The sequence below is a fragment of the Schistocerca serialis genome, chromosome 12, assembly GCF_023864345.2.
Source record: "Schistocerca serialis cubense isolate TAMUIC-IGC-003099 chromosome 12, iqSchSeri2.2, whole genome shotgun sequence".
Classification (NCBI taxonomy): domain Eukaryota; kingdom Metazoa; phylum Arthropoda; class Insecta; order Orthoptera; family Acrididae; genus Schistocerca; species Schistocerca serialis.
The window spans coordinates 134071700-134089039 of NC_064649.1; the positions used below are offsets into that span (position 1 = coordinate 134071700).

General features: G+C 43.6%; 1 protein-coding gene across 1 annotated transcript in view; it reads left to right on the forward strand.

Moving 5' to 3' along the window:
• The window catches only part of LOC126428046 (intermembrane lipid transfer protein Vps13), a 487343-nt gene that overhangs the window by 206317 nt on the left and 263686 nt on the right, over window positions 1-17340 (forward strand). The window contains exons 30-31 of the mRNA XM_050089923.1: window positions 22-144; window positions 13563-13665. Of these exons, the coding sequence (XP_049945880.1) occupies window positions 22-144; window positions 13563-13665 (226 nt within the window). The remainder of the gene's footprint in view (window positions 1-21; window positions 145-13562; window positions 13666-17340) is intronic.

A 17340-nucleotide genomic window follows, 5' to 3' on the forward strand; every position in this document is an offset into this window, starting at 1 on the left:
GATGCATTCTCTGTCTTGCAGAATGAAATAAGTTTCAAGCTTAGAATGTCGGACACACATCTTGTTATCACGGGTGGTATCAAGGACCTGCAGTTGTACTCTTGCTGCTACAGCCCAGATAAGCGCAAGGACACCATGCAACAGGTACAGTATTTGATTACTTAGTGACTTACTGTATTTACTCGAATCTAAGCCGCACTTTTTTTCCGGTTTTTGTAATCCAAAAAACCACCTGCGGCTTAGAATCGAGTGCAAAGCAAGCGGAAGTTCTTAAAAATGTCGGTGGGTGCCGCCACAACTTAGTTCTGCCGTCGAATATATGTAGCGCTACACAGGCATCCTTTGTAGGCACAAAGATAAATACTGGCGCCAAAACCTCTGCGTCAGTAAATAAATTAAAAAAAAAAGGTGGAAGACAAGCTTTTTTTCTCCGCGCCGAGTTTCGACCACTGCATTTTCATACATTATCCAACAAAGTAAATACTAATTCCGTATTGTTCATCTTCGAATGTAGCAGCATTTCAGTGTACTACGAAAACCCATCTGGCAAGAATGTTTAGGATGTTTGTCAATATGGCCAACTCTACGTTCTGAATTTTTTCCTATCTGTGAGAAGAGATGGTTGCTAATACGAACTTTTGTAAATTGTGAATCACATGCAGTATTCTCATCACCATAAGAATAATACGAATATAAACATTTTGCCATGTATTGTTTCGTGTTTGCTACTATCTCATTTAAGTCCTGTCTGCGTAATAAACCACAAAACTAGAGTGAGACAACAGCAAACGCGGAAGAATGTACATATCATGTCATGTTTATATTCGTATTATTCTTATGCTAAACAGTGATACAGTCAGAAATGAAGCGAGGCAATTGGCTAGATTTTTAAATCTAAGATGACTCTAATTTCTGTGCAGAATGTAATGTACTAAAGAGCCGCCTGCAAAGATTTTCAAACGGAGAAAATTTTTCGCTAAACTCTCGTTCAGAACATCTTCTATCATACACAGTCTGTTATTTGGTTCTTGTTAATCATTATCAAAGAAAGCAGCAGTGTGAGTAACAACAAGTAGCAGTCTCTTGCCATTGTTTCGCTAATGAGACGATTCCTTTCTCTCTCTTTTTCTTTTTTTTATTTGTAAGTGGCGGTAGCGCGCTCAGAAGCAAGCCATGCCGCGATCGGCGACAGGCCGTAAATACGCAGTATCAGAGTACGACAAATAATGCGTGACACAGTACAGTAATGCATTTTCAGCGTAGAGTGACGTAAACACCTATAACAAAGAAAACTGCGCTTATCAGATCAAAGAAAAAATAAGCAATCAATTCAAACCAGACGAAGCACGTGAAAAAGGAAGGGTACCCATATAAATACGGACGGAGCGCCTGACGCATAGCAATGGCTACCTGGTAAAGCTTAACTGCTAAGCTTACTACTCGAACCAAACTACTGTAGCTGTATCATCATTCATTCGACCTAAATTGTCTCATATTACAGAGGACCAACTTTGTTTCGATTTGGAGATGCTGCCTAAAACTTTTCTCTCTCCTTTTATTTCGAGTCTCAAATTTCAGGTGCGGCTTAGATTCGGGAAATTTTTTTTTCCTTGCTTTGAGTCTCATTTTTCAGGTGCAGCTTAGATTCGAGTGCGGCTTAGACTCGAGTAAATACAGTAATAATTCAGCTATGTGTCCTCTTGTCTATATTCCTGACACATGCTATGATGTGGAAAATCTCAGTTAAACATAAGTTGTGGAAATATAATTTGGCCGTGAACTGTCAGTCTAGACTCAGCCGTTGATTAATGAATGAAGCGATAGTGTCGTGTAAACCAGAAATGTACAGAGACTAGCTTTTAATATTGTTTCCTGATGTGACTGCACATAAGGTTTGATTCCTACCAATTTCTGTTGGTTAGAAGGCCTGAAGATGGTGTAATTGAACACCAATACTGGTTGCGTAAATAAATATATAAATAAATGCAAAAGAGATGGGAATCTTAATTTTTGTTTCATTTAAACTGGATTTGTTTGTGTCATGTATTTGAGACTGCACGATATGTCTATTTTTTGAAAGCTTTTAGCTAAAGCTTTAACCCTAGAGTGGGCGCACTTGTGTATGAATTTTGTCCTGTACCTTTCTATTTTTCCTGAAGAGGGGCAGCAGCCTTTTCAGTAGTTGCAGGGGCAACAGTCTCGATGATTGACTGATCTGACCTTGTAACATTAACCAAAACGGCCTTGCTGTGCTGGTACTGCGAACGGCTGAAAGCAAGGGGAAACTACAGCCGTAATTTTTCCCGAGGACATGCAGCTTTACTGTATGATTAAATGATGATGGCGTCCTCTTGGATAAAATATTCCGGAGGTAAAATAGTCCCCCATTCGGATCTCCGGGCGGAGACTACTCAAGAGGACGTCGTTATCAGGAGAAAGAAAACTGGCGTTCTATGGATCGGAGCGTGGAATGTCTGATCCCTTAATCAGGCAGGTAGGTTAGAAAATTTAAAAAGGGAAATGGATAGGTTAAAGTTAGATATAGTGGGAATTAGTGAAGCTCGGTGGCAGGAGGAACAAGACTTTTGGTCAGGTGATTACAGGGTTATAAATACAAAATCAAATAGGGGTAATGCAGGAGTAGGTTTAATAATGAATAAAAAAAATAGGAGTGCGGGTTAGCTACTACAAACAGCATAGTGAACGCATTATTGTGGCCAAGATAAACACAAAGCCCATGCCTACTACAGTAGTACAAGTTTATATGCCAACTAGCTCTGCAGATTATGAAGAAATAGATGAAATGTATGACGAGATAAAAGAAATTATTCAGGTAGTGAAGGGAGACGAAAATTTAATAGTCATGGGTGACTGGAATTCGTCAGTAGGAAAAGGGAGAGAAGGAAACATAGTAGGTGAATATGGATTGGGGGGAAGAAATGAAAGAGGAAGCCGCCTTGTAGAATTTTGCACAGAGCATAACTTAATCATAGCTAACATTTGGTTCAAGAATCATAAAAGAAGGTTGAATACCCGGAAGAATCCTGGAGATACTAAAAGGTATCAGATAGATTATATAATGGTAAGACAGAGATTTAGGAACCAGGTTTTAAATTGTAAGACATTTCCAGGGGCAGATGTGGACTCTGACCACAATATATTGGTTATGAACTGCAGATTGAAACTGAAGAAACTGCAAAAAGGTGGGAATTTAAGGACATGGGACCTGGATAAACTGAAAGAACCAGAGGTTGTAAAGTGTTTCAGGGAGAGCATAAGGGAACAATTGACAGGAGTGGGGGAAAGAAATACAGTAGAAGAAGAATGGGTAGCTCTGAGGGATGAAGTAGTGAAGGCAGCAGACGATCAAGTAGGTAAAAAGGCGAGGGCTAGTAGAAATCCTTGGGTAACAGAAGAAATATTGAATTTGATTGATGAAAGGAGAAAATATAAAAATGCAGTAAATGAAGCAGGCAAAAAGGAATACAAACATCTCAAAAATGATATCGACAGGAAGTGCAAAATGGCTAAGCAGGGATGGCTAGAGGACAAATGTAAGGATGTAGAGGCTTGTCTCACTAGGGGTGAGATAGATACTGCCTACAGGAAAATTAAAGAGACCTTTGGAGAAAAGAGAACCACTTGTATGAATATCAAGAGCTCAGATGGCAACCTAGTTCTAAGCAAAGAAGGGAAAGCAGAAAGGTGGAAGGAGTACATAGAGGGTCTATACAAGGGTGATGTTCTTGAGGACAATATTATGGAAATGGGAGAAGATGTAGATGAAGATGAAATGGGAGATATGATACTGCGTGAAGAGTTTGACAGAGCACTGAAAGACCTGAGTCGAAACAAGGCCCTGGGAGTAGACAACATTCCATTAGAACTACTGATGGCCTTGGGAGAGCCAGTCATGACAAAACTCTACCATCTGGTGAGCAAAATGTATGAGACAGGCGAAATACCCTCAGACTTCAAGAAGAATGTAATAATTCCAATCCCAAAGAAAGCAGGTGTTGACAGATGTGAAAATTACCGAACTATCAGTTTAATAAGTCACAGCTGCAAAATACTAACGCGAATTCTTTACAGACAAATGGAAAAACTGGTAGAAGCGGACCTCGGGGAAGATCAGTTTCGATTCCGTAGAAATGTTGGAACACGTGAGGCAATACTAACCTTACGACTTATCTTAGAAGAAAGATTAAGAAAAGGCAAACCTACGTTTCTAGCATTTGTGGACTTAGAGAAAGCTTTTGACAATGTTGACTGGAATACTCTCTGTCAAATTCTGAAGGTGGCAGGGGTAAAATACAGTGAGCGAAAGGCTATTTACAATTTGTACAGAAACCAGATGGCAGTTATAAGAGTCGAGGGACATGAAAGGGAAGCAGTGGTTGGGAAGGGAGTAAGACAGGGTTGTAGCCTCTCCCCAATGTAATTCAATCTGTATATTGAGCAAGCAGTAAAGGAAACAAAAGAAAAATTCGGAGTAGGTATTAAAATTCATGGAGAAGAAGTAAAAACTTTGAGGTTCGCCGATGACATTGTAATTCTGTCAGAGACAGCAAAGGACTTCGAAGAGCAGTTGAACGGAATGGACAGTGTCTTGAAAGGAGGATATAAGATGAACATCAACAAAAGCAAAATGAGGATAATGGAATGTAGTCGAATTAAGTCGGGTGATGCTGAGGGAATTAGGTTAGGAAATGAGACACTTAGGGTAGTAAAGGAGTTTTGCTATTTAGGGAGTAAAGTAACTGATGATAGTCGAAGTAGAGAGGATATAAAATGTAGACTGGCAATGGCAAGGAAAGCGTTTCTGAAGAAGAGAAATTTGTTAACATCGAGTATAGATTTAATTGTCAGTAAGTCGTTTCTGAAAGTATTTGTATGGAGTATAGCCATGTATGGAAGTGAAACATGAACGATAACTAGTTTGGACAAGAAGAGAATAGAAGCTTTCGAAATGTGGTGCTACAGAAGAATGCTGAAGATAAGGTGGGTAGATCACGTAACTAATGAGGCGGTATTGAATAGGATTGGGGAGAAGAAAATTTGTGGCACAACTTGACTAGAAGAAGGGATCGGTTGGTAGGACATGTTTTGAGGCATCAAGGGATGACAAATTTACCATTGGAGGGCAGCGTGGAGGGTAAAAATCGTAGAGGGAGACCAAGAGATGAATACACTAAGCAGATTCAGAAGGATGTAGGTTGCAGTAGGTACTGGGAGATGAAGCAGCTTGCACAGGATAGAGTAGCATGGAGAGCTGCATGAAACCAGTCTCAGGACTGAAGACCACAACAACACAACCTTTCTATTGTTGTTTTACGATTGCGAGCCTGTATCTATTCCTTCAGTATTGCTTGAGCTAACACTGTGATAAGTTGTGTTATCATACATTGAATAGTGGCGGAATAGGGAGCAGGCATAAAAGACAACATATAATGGAAACTCATTAATAATAGCTGCTTGAATAATTAAAAAAAATTAGAAAGAACAATTGAAAGAAATTGGAAGGTACACTTATCCTGAGTGAACTAATATCAACAGACCTTAAATATTCAATACATTTAAGATCAACATTCATCATTTAAATTTACATACTTGCCATCATCGCTATTGTGTATATAGTTGTTTATGACGACGCTGTTACTCGATCGCCCCTCCTCTGCGCACGCAAATTCCTCTTGTCTGCTTCGATCCTCGTGATGCAGGATTCTCGGCATAGGCAAAATGATGAACAGATGGTTTTTTTTATACCCGTATATAAACGTCATCTCCCTAATAACTTTTAAAACACTTCTTTAATGTACTGTTAGACTACACATTTTTAGGAGAATACTAACATGGTGGAAATCCTCATACGTCTTCCCGCTACCACTTCTGGAAACAAACAGGTGAAGATACAGAAATTAAGCAACTGAAGAGTGTATCTCTACTTGTGTTGTTTGTATCCCAACATTATTGCTGGTACAGAATAGCTTACATATATACGAATATAATAGCGGGAAACATTCCACGTGGGAAAAATATATCTAAAAGCAAAGATGATTTGACTTACCGAACGAAAGTGCTGGCAGGTCAACAGACACAGAAACATACACACGAAATTCAAGCTTTCGCAACAAACTGTTGCTTCATCGGGAAAGAGGAAAGGAGAGGGAAAGACGAAAGGATGTGGGTTTTAAGGGAGAGGGTAAGGAGTCATTCCAATCCCGGGAGGGGAAAGACTTACCTTAGGGGGGAAAAAGGACGGGTATACATTCGCGGGCATGCGTGCGCGTGTGCGACACGCGACACACACACACACACACACACACACACACACACACACACACACACACATATATATATATATATACAGACACAAGCAGACATATTTAAAGACAGAGTTTGGGCAGAGATGTCAGTCGAGGCGGAAGTACAGAGGCAAAGATGTTGTTGAATGACAGGTGAGGTATGAGTGGCGGCAACTTGAAATTGGTGGATATTGAGGCCTGATGGGTAATGGGAAGAGAGCATATATTGAAGAGCCAGTTCCCATCTCCGGAGTTCGGATAGGTTGGTATTGGTGGGAAGTATCCAGATAACCGTGACGGTGTAACACTGTGCCAAGATGTGCTGTCCGTGCACCAAGGCATGTTTAGCCACAGGGTGATCCTAAGTACCAACAAACACTGTCTGCCTGTGTCCATTCTTTCGAATGGACAGTTTGTTGCTGGTCATTCCCACATAGAATGCATCACAGTGTAGGCAGGTCAGTTGGTAAATCACATGGGTGCTTTCACACGTGGCTCTGCCTTTGACCGTGTACATCTTCCGGGTTACAGGACTGGAGTAGGTGGTGGTGGGAGGGTGCATGGGACAGGTTTTACATCGGGGGCAGTTACAAGGATAGGAGCCAGAGGGTAGGGAAGGTGGTTTGGGGATTTCATAGGGATGAACTAACAGGTTACGAAGGTTAGGTGGACGGCGGAAAGACACTCTTGGTGGAGTGGGGAGGATTTCATGAAGGATGGATCTCATTTCAGGGCAGGATTTGAGGAAGTCGTATCCCTGCTGGAGAGCCACATTCAGAGTCTGATACAGTCCCGGAAAGTATCCTGTCACAAGTGGGGCACTTTTGTGTTTCTTCTGTGGGCGGTTCTGGGATTGAAGGTATGAGGAAGTGGCTCTGGTTATTTGCTTTTGTACCAGGTCGGGAGGGTAGTTGCGGGATGCGAAAGCTGTTTTCAGGTTGTTGGTGTAATGGTTCAGGGATTCCGGACTGGAGCAGATTCGTTTGCCACGAAGACCTAGGCTGTAGGGAAGGGACCGTTTGATGTGGAATGAGTGGCAGCTGTCATAATGGAGCTACTCTTGCTTGTTGGTGGGTTTGATGTGGACGGACATGTGAATCTGGCCATTGGACAGATGGAGGTCAACGTCAAGGAAAGTGGCGTGGGATTTGGAGTAGGACCAGGTGAATCTGATGGAACCAAAGGAGTTGAGGTTGGAGAGGAAATTCTGGAGTTCTTCTTCACTGTGAGTCCAGATCATGAAGATGTCATCAATAAATCTGTACCAAACTTTGGGTTTGCAGGCCTGGGTAACCAAGAAGGCTTCCTCTAAGCGACCCATGAATAGGTTGGTGTACGAGGTGGCCATCCTGGTACCCATGGGTGTTCCCTTTAATTGTTGGTATGTCTGGCCTTCAAAAGTGAAGAAGTTGTGGGTCAGGATGAAGCTGGCTAAGGTAATGAGGAAAGAGGTTTTAGGTAGGGTGGCAGGTGATCGGCGTGAAAGGAAGTGCTCTATCACAGCGAAGCCCTGGACGTGCGGAATATTTGTGTATAAGGAGGTGGCATTAATGGTTACAAGGATGGTTTCCTGGGGTAACAGACTGGGTAAGGATTCCAGCCATTCGAGAAAGTGGTTGGTGTCTTTGATGAAGGATGGGAGACTGCATGTAATGGGTTGAAGGATTTGATGTGCGTAGGCAGAGATACGTTTTGTGGGGGCTTGGTAGCCAGCTACAGTGGGACGGCCGGGATGATCGGGTTTGTGAATTTTAGGTAGAAGGTAGGGGTGCGGGGTGTTGGTGGGGTCAGGAGGTTGATGGAGTCAGGTGAAAGGTTTTGTATGGGGCCTAAGGTTCTGAGGATTCCTTGAAGCTCCACCTGGACATCAGGAATGGGTTTACGTTGGCAAACTTTGTATGTAGTGTTGTCTGAAAGCTGACGCAGCCCTTCAGCCACATAGTACCGACGATCCAGTACCACGGTCATGGAACCATTCTCCGCCGGAAGAATGACGATGGATCGGTCAGCCTTCAGATCACGGATAGCCTGGGCATCAGCAGTGGTGATGTTGGGTGTAGGATTAAGGTTTTTTAAGAAGGATTGAGAGGCAAGGCTGGAAGTCAGCCAATGAACACACCCGTCAACTCCTATCCTTAATAAAAGTCCTGAATCTTTCCTCTCCCACATCCACACCGGCTGTTCAGAGCATCCTCCTACAGGCCAACCGCAAATTAGAACAGCATGCCACCCTTCACCTCAAAAAAACTATCCAATCTCCTGGTTTCCCACCTCCAGAAAGGCAACTCACTCACCCTCCACAACCTTTCCAGCAAACCTCAACCTCCTCTCATTGCACACAGACCCAGTCTCTCCCATCTACTCAATCTCCCACTTCCAGCTCCACTCCTCCCAAAACCTCAAAATTCCAATCAACACAATCTGGAACCACAACACCCTAATTCAGTAGTTAACCTTTCCTCCAAACCTCTCTCCCAATCCGAAACCTCTGTCCTATTCAAAGGCCTCACCTTCAGCCCCACTCCCAGATTCAACCAAACAGCCCTCGTCAAAGATTTACTCTCCTACACTCGTACTCTCTGCTGGAAATATCACTTTGCCACGAAGAAAAATGATCCTAATCCTACTCCTAATGATCCAACTCCCCAAGACACTATCCAAATTGAACCCTGCCTGGAACAGTTTCGTCCTCCATCACAGCGAGACCCACCTCCTCTTCCTCAAAATCACCCTCTCCAAACTTTCCAGGAATTTCTGACTTCCAGCCTTGCCTCTCAGTCCTTCTTAAAAAACCTTAATCCTACACCCAACATCACCACTGCTGATGCCCAGGCTATCCGTGATCTGAAGGCTGACCGATCCATCGTCATTCTTCCGGCGGACAAGGGTTCCACGACTGTGGTACTTGATCGTCGGGACTATGTGGCTGAGGGACTGCGTCAGCTTTCAGACAACACTACATACAAAGTTTGCCAAGGTAATCCCATTCCTGATGTCCAGGCGGAGCTTCAAGGAATCCTCAGAACCTTAGGCCCCATACAAAACCTTTCACCTGACTCCATCAACCTCCTGACCCCACCAACACCCCGCACCCCTACCTTCTACCTAAAATTCACAAACCCAATCATCCCGGCCGTCCCACTGTAGCTGGCTACCAAGCCCCCACAAAACGTATCTCTGCCTACGCACATCAAATCCTTCAACCCATTACATGCAGTCTCCCATCCTTCATCAAAGACACCAACCACTTTCTCGAATGGCTGGAATCCTTACCCAGTCTGTTACCCCAGGAAACCATCCTTGTAACCATTAATGCCACTTCCTTATACACCAATATTCCGCACGTGCAGGGCCTCGCTGCGATGGAGCACTTCCTTTCACACCGATCACCTGCCACCCTACCGAAAACCTCTTTCCTCATTACCTTAGCCAGCTTCATCCTGACCCACAACTTCTTCACTTTCGAAGGCCAGACATACCAACAATTAAAGGGAACAGCCATGGGTACCAGGATGGCCCCCTCGTACGCCAACCTATTCATGGATCGCTTAGAGGAAGCCTTCTTGGTTACCCAAGACTGCCAACCCAAAGTTTGGTACAGATTTATTGATGACATCTTCATGATCTTGTCTCACAGTGAAGAACAACTCCAGAATTTCCTCTCCAACCTCAACTCCTTTGGTTCCATCAGATTCACCTGGTCCTACTTTAAAGCCCATGCCACTTTCCTTGACGTTGACCTCCACCTGTCGAATGGCCAGCTTCACATGTCCGTCCACATCAAACCCACCAACAAGCAAGAGTAGCTCCATTATGACAGCTGCCACTCATTCCACATCAAACGGTCCCTTCCCTACAGCCTAGGTCTTCGTGGCAAACGAATCTGCTCCAGTCCGGAATCCCTGAACCATTACACCAACAACCTGACAACAGCTTTCGCATCCCGCAACTACCCTCCCGACCTGGTACAGAAGCAAATAACCAGAGCCACTTCCTCATCCTCTCAAACCCAGAACCTCCCACAGAAGAAACACAAAAGTGCCCCACTTGTGACAGGATACTTTCCGGGACTGTATCAGACTCTGAATGTGGCTCTCCAGCAGGGATACGACTTCCTCAAATCCTGCCCTGAAATGAGATCCATCCTTCATGAAATCCTCCCCACTCCACCAAGAGTGTCTTTCCACCGTCCACCTAACCTTCGTAACCCGTTAGTTCATCCCTATGAAATCCCCAAACCACCTTCCCTACCCTCTGGCTCCTACCCTTGTAACCGCCCCCGGTGTAAAACCTGTCCCATGTACCCTCCCACCACCACCTACTCCAGTCCTGTAACCCGGAAGGTGTACACGATCAAAGGCAGAGCCACGTGTGAAAGCACCCACGTGATTTACCAACTGACCTGCCTACACTGTGAGGCTTTCTATGTGGGAATGCCCAGCAACAAACTGTCGATTCACATGAATGGACACAGGCAGACAGTGTTTGTTGGTAATGAGGATCACCCTGTGGCTAAACATGCCTTGGTGCACGGCCAGCACATCTTGGCACAGTGTTACACCGTCCGGGTTATCTGGATACTTCCCACTAACGCCAACCTGTCAGAACAACGGAGATGGGAACTTGCCCTTCAGTATATTCTCTCTTTCCGTTACCCACCAGGCCTCAACCTCCGATAATTTCAAGTTGCCGACCCTCATACATCACTTGTCATTCAACATCATTTCTGTACTTCTGCCTCAACTGGTATTGCTGCCCAACCTCTTTGCCTTTACATATGTCTGTGTGTGTGTGTGTGTGTGTGTGTGTGTGTGTGTGTGTGTGTGTGTGTGCGTGTGCGCGCGTGCGCGTGCGAGTGTGTGTATACCTGTCCTTTTTTCCCCCCTAAGGTAAGTCTTTCCGCTCCCGGGATTGGAATGTTTCCGTACCCTCTCCCTTAGAACCCACATCCTTTTGTCTTTCCCTCTACTTCCCTCTTTCTTGATGAAGCAACCTTGTGTTGCGAAAACTTGAAATTTGTGTGTGTGTTTGTGTGGTTTTTATTGTCTCTATCTACCAGCGCTTTCTTGTTTGGTAATATAAAGAATGAGAGAAAAAATAATAATAATATGATCCATTACAACGTTCAAGAAAACAGTGTAATATAAAATAAAACAGTGAGCTAGATGAGAAAAAAAATATGACCTATACAAGAAAATGATTCAGATTGCGAGCTAGCAGCACAAGCCCACTATAAGACAGTTGTCTATGAAATAATTAGCAATCGAATAAGCAGTTGGCTGGGATCTGAAGCAGCTGCACTGTTTACTACTTTGAGTGGGCTACTATTGTGTGGTAAACCTTGTACACAGCAATAGACTGATATAATGAAAGGTTATTTTGTTGTTGTTTAATTAAACAGTGGTTTAACTAGTATATGTAAGTTTATTTTATCACTGCACAATTATGCTGAGATGTAATTATGATACTGCTCATACGTGTTGACCTTGGTAATGTAAAGATAGCTATTCGTGACACATGTACAAAGTACATTGCGCACCTGCTCATGTTATAAAAAGTGGTTCGCTTGCTCTAGCATTAATGAAGTCACACATGCTCGTACTGATCTTAACTTTTCATTTAGTTTTGAATTAAAATTGTGTAAGTATTTTTATATCAAGCATGGAGGATAATTCTTGCAACCATGTGACAAAAAAAGTAGTCTCTCTCTTGATTTTTATTTATTAAAAACGGAATTATTTATCCTTTCAAGTCTCAGAATTTTGTAAGAATTGTGCAGCACAATGGCTAGCTTACCATTATGCAGTGGGACAAACTTCAGTATTCACTTTCCGATTCTTTTAAGCAAGTCGAGAACTTTAACTAATTGTCTCACACTTTGATGAAATTAATTATTTTTGTAACAGATGCAAACAAATTTTCTGTGTATGTTACTTCTTGAGGTATAATGATATGAGTATGACGGATCTTATATCAATGGTTTTTTTCCAACAATGATAGAGCACCATTGGTTTTTTTTCTGCCCATAGAAGTAACTTGATCTGTAGCTACAGAAGTGACTTTTGACTGAGGTGGATCTCTGCCTCATTCCTTCCATCACTAGTAACAGTAAACTTATTGTTTCATTCAATATTAACAACAGTCAGGTTGTAGCGTAACCAAAAATTAACTTGCATTTAAAGTCGGATTGAACCCTAAAATTAAATTTTATTGCTGTCGACAGGCACACTAATTAAGTAGATGGAATATTCTGCCCTCATTCCTTGAAAACATCAGAGAATTTTCAACATTGTAATGCTCTAGTCTCCTAACTGGAAGGCTGCTGTCATCTTTGTTCCAGCTACCCTGCCTTGTGGTTAGAAGTGGTACAGCGGCAATGACATTAGTCAGTTGTTACAGGTATAGTGTGGCCCTCTGATGATTTAACCCCTTGACGTTGAACTCGAGTTATCTCGTTTTTGTTATTTTGACAGAAACTTAAAATTGTGAGTATACTTGGGCAACTTAGGAAGACACCTTGGAAAAAATAAAACCCAGCTTATATCCATTTTAGCACTAATGTGTGTTCAGCTGTAGAGAACATCTGGTACTACATTTACAGCCTGGCTGTCATGCTTTGGTTGTAGTGGTTGCCACTAGATATTGTCTTTACTTCGATACTCAACAACAAAACATGATTTTTCAGTCTCACTCCTATATTGTTGTTCAGGTAATGCTTTCAAAAAAGGATTACTAGAATGATCCTGAGTCTGACATTGAATTTAGCAGCTCAGAGAATGAAGAAAAATGCAGTGTTATTTCTTTGGAGACCGAAAGTGATGACAGTTCGTCAGTTGAGCGACAAATGCCCGCCAGTGGTACAAGATAAATACATCCACTGCACTCGAGCCACCTCCTCCGAGATATATCTTCACTGACAAGATTGAAAATACATTGTTAGACTTCAGAGCTACACAGACACTAAAAACTGACTTCAAGTTTAAGATATTTTAGTCAAAGTCCAGTGCACAAGTAAACTGAGGATTTTATTATTTGTGATCTTCAAAATTTTGTAACTCATTATTTTGAGCTTTAAAAGTTGTCTTTATATGTCTGTATGCAATGTCATTGATTATAGGCTGTTCTTCATTAATGAAAACATTTTAGAATGGAATTTGAAATTAAAATTGTTATGTTAAGGAGTTAAGACTTTGTACAAAAGTATGGAACATGTGATTAAGAGACTACCCTGTTGGCAATTTTCTTTTTATATTTCAGATCCTTCGTCCTTGTAGTATAACTCTAGCTGGATCAACTCCTGAGGGTCAGGGCTTGCATCTGGATCTGACTGTGACAGATATAAGACTTGGGGTTTCTCCAGGTGAGACAAAATTTGACAAATAGTTGTTAATTGTTTATAAACTGAGTACTGTGTTGTGCTGGAACAGTAACAGTGGAATTTATTATGTAAAAGTGGGAACAGTGGTCCCGGCGGAGGTTCGATTCCTCCCTCGAGTGTGGGTGTGTTTGTTTGTCCTTAGCATAATTTAGGTTAAGTAGTGTGTAAGCTTAATGACTGATGACCTTAGCAGTTACGTCCCATAAGATTTCACACATTTGAACATTTTTGGAACAGTCTGACTCCATGATAACCAGTTACATAAATCTACCAACAAGTTAGTGTAATTTTAATGTTATCTTATCGATTTTTTGAAACTGGTTCCAGTGTGGCTGTGTTGGCACTTACCGCAGACCAGATTTTCCACAGCTGCAGCTTTTGCACTATTTGGCTCGGAGACTCTGACTTGCCCCGGTCGGACAGGAAGTGTGGAGAAGCTCAAACACGCAATAAAGCTGACCGCTTCCTGGATTTGCCAGAAAGTGAAAAAAACTTCAAAAATTATTTTATTGCGTGTGCTTCTTATCTTCAAACCATTCCATACCCTTGCAAGAATTTGATTGTACTAGGAAATAAAAACAATCTCACAAATAGAAAGTCAGTTTTTATACGTAATTCGCTATTAAGAATTTGGACATTTTATTCCCATGCATTCAGAAGATAGCAGCAGTTCTTTAATTTTAAATAGTCTTGTTTGACTTTTTAAAATTTGCCTTTGGAAGACATTCAGAGAATTATAGATATGAGCGGTGTCTGTTCTGTCGAACAGACATAACACGCAATGAAGCAGCTGGGACATATACATGAATAATTGGGGTGGAAATGAATGGAAAGGAAATGGGATGGGAAAGAGAGAGGATGGAAATAATGACATCTAGCCACACAGGAGACTGCGGTAATGCAACGTCAAAAGTTCAAAATTTGTAGCGTACTGTGACTCGGACCCAGATGCTCGTCATCTCTAGAACTGTTGTCTTAACCTCTTCGCCCATCCAGTTAAGACTTGGTACAGAAGTACGGATAAACTTTCTCTCGATTCCCAACTTCCTAATTGCTTCATCACTTCTACTCACAGATTTCAGACTTCCGTAACAACTCGCACACTGGTTGTGCACCCTCACTAAAACTTCCATCAAATAGCTATTGCACACTTAGAATGTCCAAAGGGCAGACACCATTTAAATCTATAAATACATGGGCACAATTCATTGTGGCACGTTTCAGTGCAGATACACAACGAGCACACGAAATCCTACGGAAATCAGAACTCTGCGAGAAGGGGGCTAACAGATGGCGGTGTTAGTGTGGTGAGCAGGAATTTTGGAATTGGGGTCTGAGAGATGACCGAGGTAATTAAGATAACTGTTCTAGAGATGTGTAGCATCTGGGTTTGATTCCCAGTTTAACACCCACTGTTGGATTGCAGCAAAGCCGCATGCAGCTGCAAGTCATTATTTACTTCCTATCTCTTAAACATCCTTTTTCCTTTCCAATCCTTTCACCTCAAATATTCATGAATTCAGAGAATATGATTTTTTAAAAATTTGCTACTATCTTTTGAATGTAAGGGAATGAAATATCCAAATAAGTAATAGTGAATTATGCTTGGAAATGTGTTTGGTTCTGTAGTGTTGGCAGAAGACCCAACACTGTGTTGCTAGAGGAGGCCGAAATGCACGCGTTTTAATCTCACGCAGGCTGGCATGAGGTCTGGAACAGGTAAAGTAATTATTCTATCAAGAAAAGTACGTAGCTTCTGGAGTACTTAACTTTAATCCATAATTGGTGAACATCGGTCTTGATGATACATGAATTACAATCTCAATATAAACTGGTAATGGTGCCTTGCTAGGTCGTAGCAAATGACGTAGCTGAAGGCTATGCTAACCATCGTCTCTGCAAATGAGAGCGTATTTGTCAGTGAACCATCGCTAGCAAAGTCAGCTGTACAACTGGGACGAGTGCTAGGAAGTCTCTCTAGACCTGCCGTGTGGCGGCGCTCGGTCTGCGATCACTGATAGTGGCGACAGGCAGGTCCGACGTATACTAGCGGACCACGGCCGATTTAAAGGCTACCACCTAGCAAGTGTGATGTCTGGCGGTGACACCACATTCCTCCCCTGCAAATCGGCGTACGGTTGTGTTATAAGGCTCCCGCCCGCCGTGGGGAGGACCCCATGTTGACGTATGCGACGAGGTGGGGAGCCTAACAACAGGCGGGGCTGTGCCACCGGCACCCTGCCATTCGGTCTGAGAGGAGTTAGGAAACGCCTGAAAACCTACTCCAGGATGCACGCCAACATGCGGTGTATGCGCCCTTAGAGAGACTGGAGGGTCCGAAGAGTCGACCTCCATCGGGGTGGGGCACCCGACGGGCGAAGACGCCATGTGGTCCGGAGCGGGCAAGAGTTCCATGTCGGAGGACAGCTGGTCACGGGAAGCGATCGGCGGCACGTGACCCAGGGAGGCACCCGGTGGTTGCAGCAACGCGTCCACTGCGGGCGTCGCCGGCGGGAGAACAGGTGGCGGCGCGTCGCCATGGGGCAAAATGGAAGGCAGCGTCGGTAACACCTGGGGATGAGGCGGGCCAGTAGATGGGTCCCCAGGGCGCTGACCGGACGGCACCGTCACTGAAAGCAGACGGGGAGCGGCAGAACCCGTGCGACGACAGAGGCGCAGCTGATTGAGATGCCGACGCACCTCACCAGAGGCCCCCAAAACCAGATACATAGCGCGGCCGAGGCAGCAAAGAATGCGCCCTTCGAGCCAACGCCGTGAACCTCGGTAGATGCGATAGTATACAACGTCGCCTGGAGCAAAAGCAGGAGTCTGCCGCTACACAGGAACCCGATGCGGCAGATGCAGCAAAGACATCAAGGTTCGATGAGGATGACCGTGGAGCAACTCAGCCGGCGAGCGACCATCTCGGGGCTGAGAGCGATATGAGGATGAAAAAGAGCAATAACGCGTCCTCCCGAGAATGCGACTGTTTTAACTTCAACATCTGTGACTTGAAAGTCCTGACCAAACGTTCAGCGGCACCGTTTGAGGCGAAAACGGCATGGATGTCAGATGTTGAATACCATTGGCCTTGCAGAATGACTGAAATTCTGCGGACATGAATTGTGGGCCATAGTCGGAAACAATAGTTTGTGGAAGACCTTCAATGCAAGAGATAGCAGACAACGCTTGGATGGTGGCAGATGATGTCGTGGAAGACAGCCGGACAACAAAAGGAAAATTACTGAATGAATCTACCACAACCAACCATCGAGCATTCCAGAAGGGACCAGCAAAATCGATGTGTAAGCGTTGCCAAGGGGAAGTGGCTTTCAGCCAGGCAAAGAATTTCCGCGGCGGTGCGGATTGTTGTTCGGCACACGCCGGGCAAGAAGAGCACATATTCGTAATCGCAGCATCGATTCCGAACCAAGTACAGTGCTGACGAGCAAGTTGTTTCGTTCTCACTATACCCCAATGTCCTTGGTGGAGAAGCCGTAAGACAGAGGACTGTAACGAACGTGGGACCACGACCCGGGACTGATCATTATCAGAACGCAACAGCCAAACACCACTTCGAACAAAAAGTCTCTCCTTGTGAGCAAAAAATCGGCGAACCAACGGATCCTGGATCCGTGACTTTGACAAGGGCCATTG